The sequence below is a fragment of the Clinocottus analis genome, unplaced genomic scaffold (genome assembly GCF_023055335.1).
Source record: "Clinocottus analis isolate CAN_PGR_092001 unplaced genomic scaffold, fCliAna1.0.p SCAF_15, whole genome shotgun sequence".
NCBI lineage: Eukaryota > Metazoa > Chordata > Actinopteri > Perciformes > Cottidae > Clinocottus > Clinocottus analis.
In genome coordinates this window covers 3,054,135-3,069,067 of record NW_027175876.1, presented here as the reverse complement: position 1 = coordinate 3,069,067, position 14,933 = coordinate 3,054,135, and the positions used below count along the sequence as shown (strand labels likewise).

At 42.9% G+C, this 14,933-nt stretch overlaps 1 protein-coding gene across 1 annotated transcript in view; it reads left to right on the top strand.

The window, feature by feature from the left end:
* The window catches only part of LOC137785879 (A-kinase anchor protein 7-like), a 36,672-nt gene extending 24,206 nt beyond the window's left edge, over positions 1–12,466 (top strand). Inside the window, exon 10 of the mRNA XM_068577432.1 lies at positions 9,421–12,466. Within this exon, the coding sequence (XP_068433533.1) occupies positions 9,421–9,641 (221 nt within the window). The 3' untranslated portion in view covers positions 9,642–12,466. The remainder of the gene's footprint in view (positions 1–9,420) is intronic.
* Positions 12,467–14,933: the final 2,467 nt, after the last annotated feature.

Sequence of the window (14,933 nt, the reverse complement as noted above, 5' to 3'; positions counted from 1 at the left end):
AAGCCAATGAAGGAAGGGGTGGCTCAGCCTCTGGTTAGCCAGGACATGAGCTGCTCACCTGCAGAAACAGAACAGAAATGACCTTGACCAGACAGCAATCATATTATTTTTTTTCTTTCTTTTAGCTGTCGAGGTTTGTGTGAAAAAAATAAACGGAAGCTGTTAAAAATTCTGATTAATTCAGAAAGAGAGAGAGAGGTGCACAAAGAAAAGGCGCTGGTGAAGACAGCAGAGGCCACATGTGAGGAAGAGGGGGAGAAGGATGAAAACAGAACAAGGAGGAGGAAGGAGGAGGAGGAGGAGGAGGAGGAGAGCGAGGGGAAAAGATGCATGCAGCTTAATCCATCCTTTTTTCTCTCTCCCGTACAGTCCTTTTATTCCGTTGCCTGCTGTGTTGATTATTTCTCGTTCACCTTCACTACGCTGTCTCTTTTTTTAAGAAATGTAAATAAAAATGCTTAGCCTGTATATTTGCGTGAGTGTGACAGCCAGATAGAGCTCAGTGAGTCGAAGCGCTGAGCAGAAAAAGGCCAAAGCTCGGAGGAGGGGAGCCACAGCTGGGTTTAAATCACGGCACTCATGCCTTGAAGCCTGTTCAGGGGGAATAATGGACTGTGGTTTTTGTTGTGCTAAAGACAAATAGAAACAGCTCTGTGTCTGCTTTTTGTAAAGGTCCAATCAATAAGCGACTTCTTCAATGCTTCGTCGGCCCGCTGTTTGATCCGACTCGCTCACAGCCGGTGTCTCTGTTTGACCGGTCACTGGTCAAGCGAGCCAGCGCTCTTTATGAAGATAATCAGCACATGGTTAAGATGCAGTAGGTCGCATTTGTGTTTTTTAAGTCATAATAATAAGCTTGTTTGTGTCTGAGACGAGGCGTGGACACGGGATCGATGCTCAGAGGGAGAGGCTTGTGAGTCCACGTGTGGCCTTATTTTCTGAAACGATTTCGGCAGAAACCACACTGTCACACCTCGCCACAGTGGAGCCACGTCCTGACTTGTTCTGCGCTTGTGTGTTAGCGAACAGACTAGGTGGTGGTGCGTCGTGACACCGGACGAGAGGAGCGAAAGGTGTCCAATCAAAGCGCGGCGCGTGTTTCAACCTGTTCTCAGTTGTCGCTGGAAAGGTCACTCGGTTTGTCGAGCGGCGTTGACAGGCCACACACGCCTGTCCGGCTGCACAGCTTTAATGTCTGCATCCCCTCTCGTGCCTCTGATGCTAAGAGAGCCAGTGCCACACACTCGTTTTTTCCTTTTTTGAATTAAAAGAAGCAGTGCTGAAGCAAATTTTTTTTTTTAGCCATTTTAGCTTCATGGCAAAGTAGAAATTTGTTCTCTCTCTTCTTGGTGTTTGTCAGTATCAGTGGCGGTTTTCTCTAATGGTTTCATCAGGATGGCCATATGTTGTTGCTTTTTGCCCAAATGAATTGGTGGATTTTCATGCGTCCGTCATCATGTTGCGTTCAGAAAGACTGATTCAACCAGAAATTGTAATCATTGCCAAATCCATTCACTCTGTTCAATGTCAGTGTGATACGAAGGCGCACTATCAGGTGGCTCATTGCTCTCTTAAAGCCTTCAAAGTAATTTGATGGGGATGATGACGATGTGAGGAGGGACGAAGGCTTTATGCGCAACATCCTGAGGGTGAGAATAGAGCTTTGATTGTGTTCGCCTCGATTGAGGAATATAGCGGCCGTGAAATTAATCGGATCAGAGCATCAGCGCGCTGGTAAAGAGGAACCGACTCGCACACTTCTGGGCACCAACACCCAGAACGCCATTGTTCTGGTACAAAGAAGAGATTGTCAGAAATGTAATTTATTTTTAGTCTGTTCTAATTAAAAAGAATGTACACTCATTAGGCCAAAAGTTTAGGAAATATTGGAGAAAAATGAGTCGATTACAGAGCTGCAGAATGAGCTACTCTCCAGTCAAAGGATTCCACTCAGGTTTATTGATCTGACTTCCTCCCTCTAGCCAATCGTTTAATTAACCGGATTAATCTCCATTAAGGTTACTTCTGAGCACAACAGTGTCCTGATGTTCTTTGGCATTCGGGCAGCGTTTGTGTTTGCTTTTAAACAGCGCATATTTATCTGACGAACTCAAAGTAGTCTTCCTGGCAGTGATGTGCACATCTGTTTTCCTGATCTCCATGAGGTTGGTTTCTTCAGTAATAATTCATAAAGAGCTCTCTCCCTTAGTCACCCCGTAACCTGAATATGAGCTATCTATGTACAGCGTGAATATGAATGGGTTGAGCTGGGCTGCAGTCTGCAGCTCGTGACTGAGAGAGTCTCTGGTATTTCCTCAGGAAACCACTTCACCATCAGTATGCCCCCCCCCTCTTCAAACCTCACTGTCCTTTTCTTTGACTTCTTTTCCCGGGCCTGTTCTTTCATATTTCTCCTTCTCATCAGCACTCCCACTCTGTCCTCAAAAACCCTGTCTCCCTCATTTTTGCTGCGTCCAGCAACCATTAAGGAGATCTCCATGTTGTGCACATGCGCCTTTCTCTTCCTTACATACACATGCATCGTAAATCTCCTCCTCTTTGCCAAACCCCCCTCTTCATCTGCCCATTTTCCTCTCATGTTCAATCCCCATCCTCTTACCAGATATGCTGCATTAATTATCTGTCCAGACCGCTGAGTTTTAAGGAAATGTGTTCATTTTAGAGCACGAGGAAATGAGTCACAGCAGCAGATTATTAGGATGGATGTAAACCTAATCAGTTGGTTCAAGTCTTTAACAGGGTTATTGAGTCATGTTGATACCGCATACAGATGTGAAGTGCTTGTGTAGCATCACCGAACAATATAAAGTGCACCCTCCATCGTGGGTACAAGTACAAAGTACTAAAGCGGCAGGCTAGAAAAAAAATATTGGCAGACTTGTCAGCAGAATGTCTCCTCTGCTCCAACCAGGAAGTAAACTCTATTTGTTATCGGCAGAAAGAAAGATAAATAAGTGCCTATATGGGAGTTTGACGCAATGATGTTAAAAGGTTCTTGCATAGCAGAGCATAAATCTCAGGAGAAGACGGCCGAGTGAAGCAGAGCGCTGACGCTGGGAATGAAATAGAAATAAAAACAAAAGCCGACGCTAAGTAGTTGTCACTTAACGTTGAACAGTCCCGCTGCTCGCTGACAGAACAGTCGTATTCCCTAATACAGCGCCTGCACACCGACGGCCGTTGCAACCTTTTTTGGCCGTCTGAGCGACCACAAACCCAGAGACGAAAGACAGAGGAGGCAAGGGTGTGTAAAGAGGAACCAAGTGGAGGAAGGAGATATATTCACAGCCGTGCTAGCAGCTCTGGTGGAGGAGCTAAATGCTAATATCAGCAACATGTTACATTACCTATGTGTTAAAAGGGTTTTTTAATTAGATAATTTACAATGATATAGAAATACTAACTGATAGATAATATGTCACGTTGTTTTACGATTATTTTAAAAATATGAACACGGCTGAGAGTCCCCCGCTCTGCTAGCATCTCTTTCGGCAGTACGGTGAGCCAAGTGCTAACGTTAGCATGCTAACATGGTGACTTATAGCAAGTATAACATCTACCGTGTTTACAATCTTAGTTTAGTGTGCTAACCTGCGTTAGTTAGCACTAAACGTAAAGTACAGCAAAGAGGACAGAAGGTTTCCAGCATTTAGTCATAAATATATTTGTTTTAAGGAGACTTTTAGTTCTTAACAGTCAGGTTCTTGCTGCTTTATTAATCTGTAGATTACACAAAGACAATTATCATAAATTGCAGCCCTGGTTGAGTCATTTCTGTCAATTGACAGACTTAGAGCCAAGCCAGGACTAATGCAAACACAATCTGGTGGGCTAATTACTTTCGGACAGAAGACGGCATATCCTGGACTAATCTCATTTCCCATATAGGTTTAACCAGAATCTTCTAAGTGGCTTGGCTTGCACCATATGGACTGTGTGAAAGAGACTGAGACCGATTCCAAGGAGTGCATATTACGATCCTGCACCTTTTTTTTTAATCTTGTTTTGACATTAATCAAAATCTCAAATTTAGAGATTGGTAATACATTGATAGTTGCATTTTCCTGGTTTTTAAGGCTTATTTTATAAAATATCTGTTCTATTATTTGCCTCTACTCAATGATGATATTCATTGCTCATGTGTCAAATATCTCATTGTGAAAGTATTTTGTTAAAACACCAATGGTCAATTGAGGTATATGGTCCAAAACACAGTAATATTTGAATTTTCTCCATATTGCGCAGCCCTTAAACTCCTTTCACACATTTGTTCTACTGTTTTTTTTTTCTTTATGTCCAATACGCAGCTTTCAGAGGGGGAAAAGACATATACGCCCACGGGGAAAAATCAAAAGAGATATTTGAAAACAGATCTTGAGACACGGCAGTCAATAAATATGGAGAGAGAGAGAGAGAGAGAGGAAGAGGGAGAGAGAGACGGAGAAAGAGGGAGGCAGAGGGGAAAGAAAGAAGAAAGAAAGTCAATGCGCGAGAAGAACACATAAAACCACACAAACACACACACAAACACAAGAGACAGGGAAACCTGCCCCAGAAATGGATGTTAGTCAGTACAACCTCCTGTGTTGTTAAAAGTTGAAGTGCCTCTGTGGTTCTTATCTAGTCACCATGACAACACTGCCAGTATGAAAAAAAAAAAAAAGTAGAGAGAGAGATAGTGTGGTTCAGAAAAAGTGGAGTCAGTCGTACAAATGGAGGGAGTATGAAAGACTATAAAAATACAGAAAAAGAGTGTGAGAGCGAGGATACAAGCTCTGAGATTGTGCACCTGTGATACTGTTGTTGGACGAGTGTATTTGTGTGAGAGAGACAGATATCCATGTCCCTGTGAGCCATGTTGACGTGGAATCAGTCTATCCGCAGTGAGAAAGGCTTATCTGTGTGTGTGTGTCTGAGTGTGTGTGTGTAACCGGTATAGAGGGCAGCTTTACTGCCATCATAAAGGCTTTAATTTGGTCAGCCCAACATTGAACAGGCAGATAGATGAAACTCATTCTCACACACACACACACACCTTTTAAAAGACACAGACACAGAACAGACCTTTGAGTCGCACAGACGTCTGTTAATATCGGGTCGAAATGACGTGATAATATTGTATCGTATCTGAGTAAGAGAGCGGATGTCAAAGGAGGGCAATACAATCAGCCAGCAGTTCATTTTCTGAAGCGTTTGTTCACGTCTGCATTCCTTTTGGAATGAAAAACAAAGTTCTAGCACCGGACAAAGAGTTTTTTCACTGTACTAAGTAGTAAAAAATAATAAAATGCAGCTCTTGTGTAATAAATTATCTTGTGTCGACCGTGTCTCTCGCATTCAGCCCCAAAAAGTGAAAACCTGCACTCTATTTATACACTGCGGAGTCTTCCAGCTTTTGGCAGGATGACAGCCAGTGGACTTGGATAACAACATTCCTTCAGAATATTTGTGCGTCCATTTTAATCCCTGTGTAAGCGAGGGGTCCAAACCTAATCTTGAAAAGAAATCACTGCTCTGTGGCACTAAGAAGCATCTCCTTTGTGTGAACGGACAAAGAGACATTCATAGCTGTAGTGTAGGAAATCCACGAGACATCAAAATATTTGTGTCTTCATCTAATATTTGATGTTTGTGTTGCAGATTTGAACCCTCTACAAGCCAAACGGTTAAGTATGTGTCCTTCCTCACATGAATGGCCGGGTCTAATTAAAACCCGATCTAAATCTGATTATAAACTCTGATTATAAACTATAAAATCGCTCAGATCCTGACAGAATGAAATTCCGGATGAATAATCATGTGATTTACTTTAAGCAACCACTGAATCACCGTGATTATATTGATTACCAGCAACGATCCAAATGATGTGTAATCACAGGACTATTTTCCCAAAAAATGATGATGAATTATCATTAGTTTCTACTCGTATTGGTGGGAAATCGTATCACATCTGGTGCGTTGCTCAACAGTATTTTATCAATTTTAGCTGATGTTATATTCCTCATCCATAATCACCACTATCATCAGTTTGAATTCACTTAACCTAAATGATCCAAGCAACAGCGGTCCTGTCTGGTTTAAGGAAGCAGCACAGGAAGTGATGGAGGACTCTGTCCATTATCCCCTCCCCCCTACCGCTGTATCTTCCTTCAACGAGGAAGACTCTTAGGGACCTAAACGAGGATCTTCTTTCAGAGATCAATACAGTATCACATTATTTCTACGTCAATACGAAATTGTATCCATAAGCTTGTGTGTCTGCACAGCCGGAAACATTTTGAATGCAACAGCTTTACTTGCTGATATTTGCCTTCCACGTGTTTACATACAAAGAAGGCCACGTCACCCCACGTTACGCTTTAATAACTTCCTCCACCACGCGATGAATTATGTGTGAATAAAGTATAAATCGTGCAAACAGGGTTAGTCCATTTACCAATCTCTGGCGTTCTGTATGTGCAAACACTGCCGCGCTCTCATCTTTATGGGAGTTACCACCACTTTGTGGTTCGGGCCAACTCCCTCACTAGAAAGTCTTTGTTATGCACGCCAATATGAAACCATGTAAAGCCGCAGCTCGTGCTTTGGTTCTGTCTAATTAATCAGCCGCGGGTTCAGCACAGTGAGTTTTATGCTACGCGTACAGCGTCTCAACAGCGTTCACAGAGATGGAACAAGGAGACCGCAGTTTAACCAACAAACCTCTTGATGTATGTTTTTAATATTGCCGAGAGTGGACCTTCAAATTGCCCCCTCGCTAGAAAGCAGATGGAGAAACAACAAAATGAGCTTCTCTTTGGTTACACAAACAAGAAGCCAATCATGAAAGATGATTGCATGCGGCTCGACCCACAATTTGTGTGCGTGTGCCGGATCTATATACCTCTTGCTGATGTTTGTGGACACCAGGAAGACCGGTTTCAAAACCCCTCCAGGGCCCTAAATATGTCTCATTAACATGGAATCTGTATCTAGATGTCCTTTCTCGATAAGGAGGAAAACACGTTAATGCAGAGCCCATCGGATTGGCCCGGACCACATCTGGAGGAGTTCGGGTTGCGTTGTGATCGGATCTCAGCCAGGTGTGGATCCAATCTGTGCAGCATCACCACGCAAAAAAGGTCCAGCCTTTTTAAAAAGTCACCTCACGGCGTCTCTTCCTGTGAAATACAGGTGCCGGCAAGAGCCACAAGTATAGCAAGCCTTCCGTTGCAAAAAGTAGTGTGAAAATAATTGCATTTTATCGCTTCCCTGGAACACAAATCCACAACACCCTGGTGTATATCATTTAAATGTCTCTGAAATGGTCCGATAGTGCCCGAAGCGCGGTTTCAGTTGACTCGGCTCGATGGGAAATAGTCAACATCTGAGGATTTCCACATACTCGCGTGTACAGTTTGATAAGCAAGCCAGATTTAGAATAAAGTCAGTGTGGAGCTGACCCGAGGGCAAAACTACCTCATCAAACAGCGGTCAGAGGTGCGAGTCACTCAAACTGACAGGCAGTCCGCAGGCGACGCATGAAAGCATCTCAGTGCTGCAGCAGCTGTGCTTCTCAGGAAAGCACAACTCAATAAACCATAAATTAGATGTACTTTTACACCACGTTGGGTTGACTTCAGCGGGAGCATGAGAAAGTGAAGCTGATGGGAGCCCACAGTGACCGTAATCTAATGAGTAGTGTTCATGTGCTGGCTGGTGGGATGAATCCTGCTTTCTGTTTGGCATGCTGTACCCAGGCTGACTATATGGCCTGAATAACACAGATCCATGGATGCATAACGCATGTGTCAATAGTACAAGCTGGTAGAGATGGTGAAATTTCCGCCGTAACGGTGACTGCAATGTGTATCGACCGAGCAGAAAACCTGGAGGAGACAAAGGGTGATGAATAAAATATCCACGGCGTGAATGTGCCAACAAGGGACTGAGATCCCAGCAGAGCATGTGCACAACTTATACAATCCATTCTGGTTAGATGTGTCATGTATGGCAGCTTTACATCCAGTAAAGAGAGAATACATCAAAGCTGAGCTGCACCGCGTTTTATTTAATGACTATGGGTTCGATGATTTAAGAGTCAATTTGCCGTAAATGTTGATGACATTTTGTGTCTGAAGGCGCAAACGAACTGAAACCATCAGTCGACTTAAATGGCCAAACACATGGACCCTTCAACCGAAGCTGTCTTTTCCTTTTTTCTGCAGCATCCTGTTTAGAAAGAGCGAAGGGAATAAAACGCAACAGTTTTTTCCACAAATGATGATATATTTGATTTAAATGAATACATTGTGAATTAATAATAATCCCACTATTGATTTCACTGCTTAAAAAGGACGAACCTCACCAGTGGTGGGTTGCCGCAGCTCTCACTACTTAATGTCATTAACCTGGCGGCCGGTTCGAATGTGTTTACTCAGCCGAAGATGGTTTATGACGCGAGGCGAGCTTCACTCTGCAGCACCAGCGTCATGCATTCTTTAAGTCCCAAGAACCCCAATAGAGGGATACATCTTCCAACCAGCGGCTCGTGTGACTGGGGTTGACATTTTAGAAACTGACGCCTGCGGATCACGCGTCAGATGGGTGGTGTCATTTATCGCTTTGGTTTGGGCCTTTTAAAATCGCCTTACTCCCCCCAAAATAGCATGTAGTAACACTAGAAAACTACTGCACAATGCAGAAAAATATCCATTACACTTTCTGGAAATAATTCTGACCTCCTCATTCGCTCCAACTGGATGAACCGTCTCCTCCTTTGATGAATACTGGAGCAGCAAACTGCTTCCACATGGAAACACGCCTGCAGGCCCAGTGGGATTTTGTGCATTTCTTTTGGGGGGATTTGCGCTTGGCCCTGGTAATCTAGCGTTGAGGTAGGTGGTAGGTGTGTGTATGTCAGGCAGAATGCATGGTTGAGTGACTCTTTATTGCTTTCTCTCTGAATGGCTGCTTAGTGCAGGCTGCCAATCTTAAGAGTCCCGTCTGCCTCAACTGTCTTTCTGTATGAATCATTGACTTTCTGGCTATCTCGCTTTTTTTTTCTCCAATCATTCTTTATGTTTGTCGGACTCCTCTTCTTTCTCACTGTGTTAATTTGGTCTGTGTTAAATGAGTTTCACTCCAGGAGGTTGATTAAACCCAAACTGCATGTAGAAGAGCTGAGCGATGGTATTATTAACTCTACTTGTCACATCAATCTGTTGTCGCTGGATTCAGTCTACGATGAGTAAGTGTAGACTCCTTCATCACTGTCGGATTAATAGTTATTCTCATTTTGAACATATGGAATGAGAATAAAATAGGAACGGCTGACTTTCACCCGTCAGGTGTCCAGTTGAATGATGATCTTGTGAGTGATTATGATAATATCGTTCTGTTGTGCTTGTTCAACCCCAGGTGGGCGTCGCCGGTCTGAGCCCGACGAGGCGGAGCTCCTGAGGGTGAGCAGGCGATTGGTCGAGGATGCCGTCAACCGCGCCTTGCAACAGTACAAACAGGAAACTCTTCAGAATGGGGGCGGGCCTAACGCCACGGCGCCGCAGCCCCCGGGAAACACTGAGGACACTGCAACAAAGACGGACACTACGGCTAACGCCACGGCAGACAACAGGAAGTGACATCATCGAGACTGAGGTACAGAGACTGACGAACCAGCCGCCCAGAAAACATCAGCCGGGCCACGCCGAACAGGGAGAAGGGTCAGTAGTCCCTGGGCACAAAGCCTGAACCAGCCAACCCGTCGGCCCAGTTTGCTGACTAGCTAACCCGCTGAGCCACCTACAACGGCTAGCCAGTCATGCTAGCTACCTGCCCAACTGACCTAGCGTGACACAATGCTATTCAAATAGATAATGTAGCTTGAGTTCAGGTGAACGTCTCAACAGGCCAGCTAGCCAAGACTGTTGGTTAGCTCACTACATCTAACAGCAAGAACATTGTCCCCTCGATCGTCACTCAGCTGTTGGTCTGCGTTCGCTCATCAGACCCGGAAAACACGTGTGATGCACTCGTCCAGAGACACACATGTCGGGTTCACTTTGACCTGCCACTCACAAACTGCCCTTTTTTTTTTAGAACAAGATGAATCATTCTTTGTCGATTGTTTGGTTTTTATCATCACCTGCACTAAAAATGGGACCTGATCATCTTAAAAAAAAAAAACACACAAAAAAATAAACTTTTCCTTAACTTTATTGTCACAGGTGAAGAAATGTTGTACTTTTCCTTCAGCATCGGTTTCTCTTTAAAAAAAAATCCATGCTGTCTCGATTGACACGTCTTTGTGGTTGAATGGTGTGACTGGATTCTTCAAACTTCAGGATGAGATGTCGGACTTTGTCCGTGACCGTTTTTTTTGTCGTTTTGTCGTATTTTGCGACGAGTCTGGGTTCGAAGCCCCTTTCAGTTCAGTTTCAGGAACCTTTAAACTTCCAGCATTTACATTCACTTTTCTCATAAGGTGTCTGACTGCATACCACGCTGCATCGTTGTCTTTATCCTCAGCCGTTTATAGAAAGTAATCTGGCCTCAGCTGTGCTTTAAATATCGTACATTATTGTTTAATTAACCTAAAACTGTGTCCTGTCGATGCAGCATCGAGACAATCAACTTGAATTAGCTATGAATTCTGTGGAAATTCACGTTTTTTTCCAAACAGAAACTAAAATAAATTGGAACTTGATGTTGGTCCACAAACTGCAATCCCTCGGTCACTTTAACGTACCTCCACTAATAGCACTAACTTTACGAAGAACGACTTGGAGATACTTCATTGCTGACGCTAGTGATACAATAACACTCCAACAATACACTACAAGTTGCCACGAAAGCATTTTCACTCCAATAATGCCAAAACCTCCATGAATGACCTGCGTGCACGTCTCAATGAAAACCTATCTGAGAGGCTGTCATCACTACTGTCACGCACATGCATCACTTCCATAACTCCTGCTTCCTGCCTGATCATTTATAAATGAAGTGGACTTTTGTTTACATACTATATTTCCATTTTTTGGTCCGTCAAATGAATTTAAAGGCGGTAGCAGCAGCAGCAGCAGCATGCACAGATGACGGACTGAAGCCGTTCGAGGCTCGCTGTTCACTCCAGCTGATCTGAGGAGCTTTTATTTTGTAGTACTGTACGTGTGAGAGCATTTACAGCCGAGCGAGTTCTCTTCAGATGGCGGCGCTGATGTCGAGGAGGTTAACTCAGAATACTGCTGCTGTCAGCTGAAAGCCCTCCGGCTCTTGATTTCAGTGTCTTCCATCTATTTGTTTCTGTTCAACCGCATTTGACCCCACAGCTCATTAAATCCATTCAGAAACACACAGGCGTACAGTGTGAACTTAAGGGGATTGTCTGCATTGTTTTAAGCTGGATGATGATGATTCAGCTGTGATGAAATCGCTTGTTTTACTCTCTGACATTGAATATGTTATTTTATCCTCTCTAACTATTATTTATAATGCGTTGCTGTCCCTCTTAAAGAAATGAATTTCATGTGAAAATATACTTTATTTTGGGAAAAATTTGAAAAAACGCTTTGTTTGCATTCAAATGTGGCAAAAGCACAATGATGATTTTTTTTTTTAAAAACATTTTTCTTGTCTTTGCTTTCACTTTTTAAAAAGCAGATAAATCAAATCACCTCAGTTCAAAGTGGCCTTAAGTCACAAAACCAATAGATTTGTCTGTAAGTGTTTAAGGTGACAACAATGCATAACTAACTAGCATAACATAGCTATGTTTTAAGCCAATGTAGGGTGAGGATGGCTTTGCTGTGAGATTTGCCAAAGTCTCTAAATGTAAACCTGTGGCTAAAGAGTTTTATTGAGTTAAATGTCAAACCATGGTCCACCGTGACACACAATTCATGTAAGTTGTGTTATAAGATAAATCCCTGAGAAACAGAGTTCGTTCAGTGGCTCAGATTTCCAGCTGCGTGAGGTTTATTTCCTTCTAGTGCGAACAGGTGGGAGCTGGAAAACATGGCCTCATCCCTGTGAAATCCACTTCAGTCCCGTCGCTGTGGGCTCATTGAAACATCGATAGCAGGTGAATTCTGTCTCACGGTGGACTTTGATCGTTTGTTGTTTTGATCTTTTATTGTCACCGGATCCTTAATCTCCTTAAAATCCCCTTTAATACACAAATTGTCCTGTTGGCCTGTTTGGTTAGTCTGTCATCTGTCTCTGAGAGCGAGAGAGAGTGTGTGTGTGTGTGTGTGTGTGTGAGACGGTGAGATGTTTGATCAGTGACTCTCCAGAGAAATGCTTGTCTCCATCAATCTGTGCGCGTGTGTGTGTGTGTGTGTGTGTGTGTGCGCGTGTGTGCAAATGTGTCTTTTCTGTTTGTCTTTCCATGTGTACGTCTGACCGTGTGGGAGTGATGCTGTACCATGTTGTATATCTTGTTCTGCCATATTTGAACAATAAAACAGGATATGAGATTCAAAACCAATATCGCTCTTGTCGTCTGCTGATTTCAGTCTGGGTGAACACGTAGGTCCATGGTGTTCACACACTGTGTGTGTGTGTGTGTGCGCGTGACACACACACACGTGCTACAGACTCCCTCTATTACCATAAATGCTCAAATAGTATTTACCTAAATGGACTTTGAACAGGCTTATTATATTAGTCTTTTTATATCTGGTGCAAGCTCAACACTTCCTCTGTGTTTCCCATTTAAATATGAAAAATCTGCAGGAAGTCGATTGGTTTAAAAAAGTTACTGGAATAAATTGGTGTGTGCTGTGTTATGTTAATAGATCGTAACAGAGGGAGGTAATTCCACCTCTGAGGTTTTTTTCTTTCTTTTTACACGCAGGTGATTTCACTTTCACCTGATTAGTCCTCTCCTTGATTGACACCTCCCTCAGTCTCGGGGGCGACGAGGGGGCGGGACAAACTTGCAAAAGGACTCGTCAACTGTATTTTTCCCTTTGTGGCTAATTGGCTTCGCAGGAATTTTGTAAAACAAGGACAGTTTCACATGAAGCGCCGCACTCAGAAGAGGTAAGTGAATTATCCGTAGAGGTCAAGAGGTCATCTTGACCTCCCGTGGCATGGCCTCTTATTGCTATTTGGAGGCAGATAGGTGAGTAATCTTTTTTCTTTTTTTCAGATTTTTGTCAACAGATGTGACCGATAAGACAGACTAGTTGTCAGAACTGATGGCAGAATGAAACATTTGCCAAACAACAAATGACCTTTCTCCTCCCTCCGCTGACATTCAGCAGGTCCAAAGCCGCCTCACACCTGTTGACCTGCGTTGAAGCGAAGGCTACAGCGCTAATGCATCTTTCCTCCCATATAAAGATAACCTTTTTAAATGAACGCGGAAGAAGTCTGCGGGAAACGGTGTGAAACGGGGGTCATCGGGGTGTTACTAACGCGAAACCCCCGCCAGCTCTTTTTAGTTCACAGTTTCCCTCCATAATGTGAGAATCTGTTGAATCACGCGGCGTAATGCCGGTGATTTAGTCATCGGCTGACCTGTGCTTGATACGGTGCCACGATGGGCGAGTGATTCATGGAGAACTGGCTGAGGCTCCTCAGTGTCTCTGTGGGAGGCGTTGTGATGTAAATCATGGGCTGAGGGTGGACAGAGGACAAATTTGCAGTCACCTGTCCGACATGTTTTATATTATGGATGACGTCGGCTTGAAAGCGCGTCCACCTGGAATTTGTCCTCTGGGTGTCATCTCTGGCAGGTGTAACATTTCAGCCGGAAAGATAACGTCAGATTTGTGTAACGGACCCCAACCCACCTGGGTACCCTGTCTCCAGCTCGCACTTTCTGGCATAGCACAGAATGCAATTAAAAACATTTCAATTTTGTCTTTCACGCGATCCATCTTTATATATATATATATATATATATATATATATATATATATATATATATATATATATATATATATATATATATATATATATATATATACACACATATATATATATACACACATATATATATATACACACATATATATATATACACACATATATATATAAATATATATATATATAATTATATATATATATATAAATATAAATATATATATATATATATATATATATATATATATATAAATAAAGAAATCTTTCAAGTTTTTAATAATAATGGTTTGAGTTTATTTACACAGGAATCATTCACACAATGATAAGAGCAGCTACCATGCAAGGTGCCACATCAGGACTATCTAATTTTCATACACCGTAGTCGCAGCTACGGGAGCATATTTAGGGTTAAGTGCTTTGCTCAAGGACACATCGATGCGGGACCGGGGATCGATCGGCCGATCCTCTGATTGAAGGACGACCCCTGTTCACCACTGCGCCGCGGTCGCCCTCTTATTTAAGATATTTACATTTACAAGTTTGCAAAACCACTAACAGCGAGCCGAAAGAGCGCCGACTAAAGGTCAAAGCGCATGCATAAAATGCATTTTATGTAACAACGGTGTCTCATGCTGAGAAACTAAATCATAAATGATATTGTTGCAGTAATTACTGCGATGAGGAGCATTGTCCTGGACAATGTGTCAAGGGTCCAAGCAATCTATTCTTTAAAAAAAAACTACTCTGGTGAAACTTTAGAGGTGTAATTTTGACCAGCACATTGATTAATTCTCAGCAAATGGAGTCTAATGGAGATGGGAGACGTTATCCAATCTCCAGAAGTATCTTTTGAGATGCATATGGATTAATTCTTGTGTTACAATTACCGTCTGTGTTGTCAGTTTTTCTGGTTGACGCTGCTGTTAGCCCTTCACACCTGCTTTGTCATCATAAATGCAATTAAATAGACTTGTGCTGACTATTTATAAAGCCCATGCCATGTGTTTCCGAGAGGAAGCTGATGCGCTTACTGTCTGTTTTAACCTTGTTAATGTTCTATCATA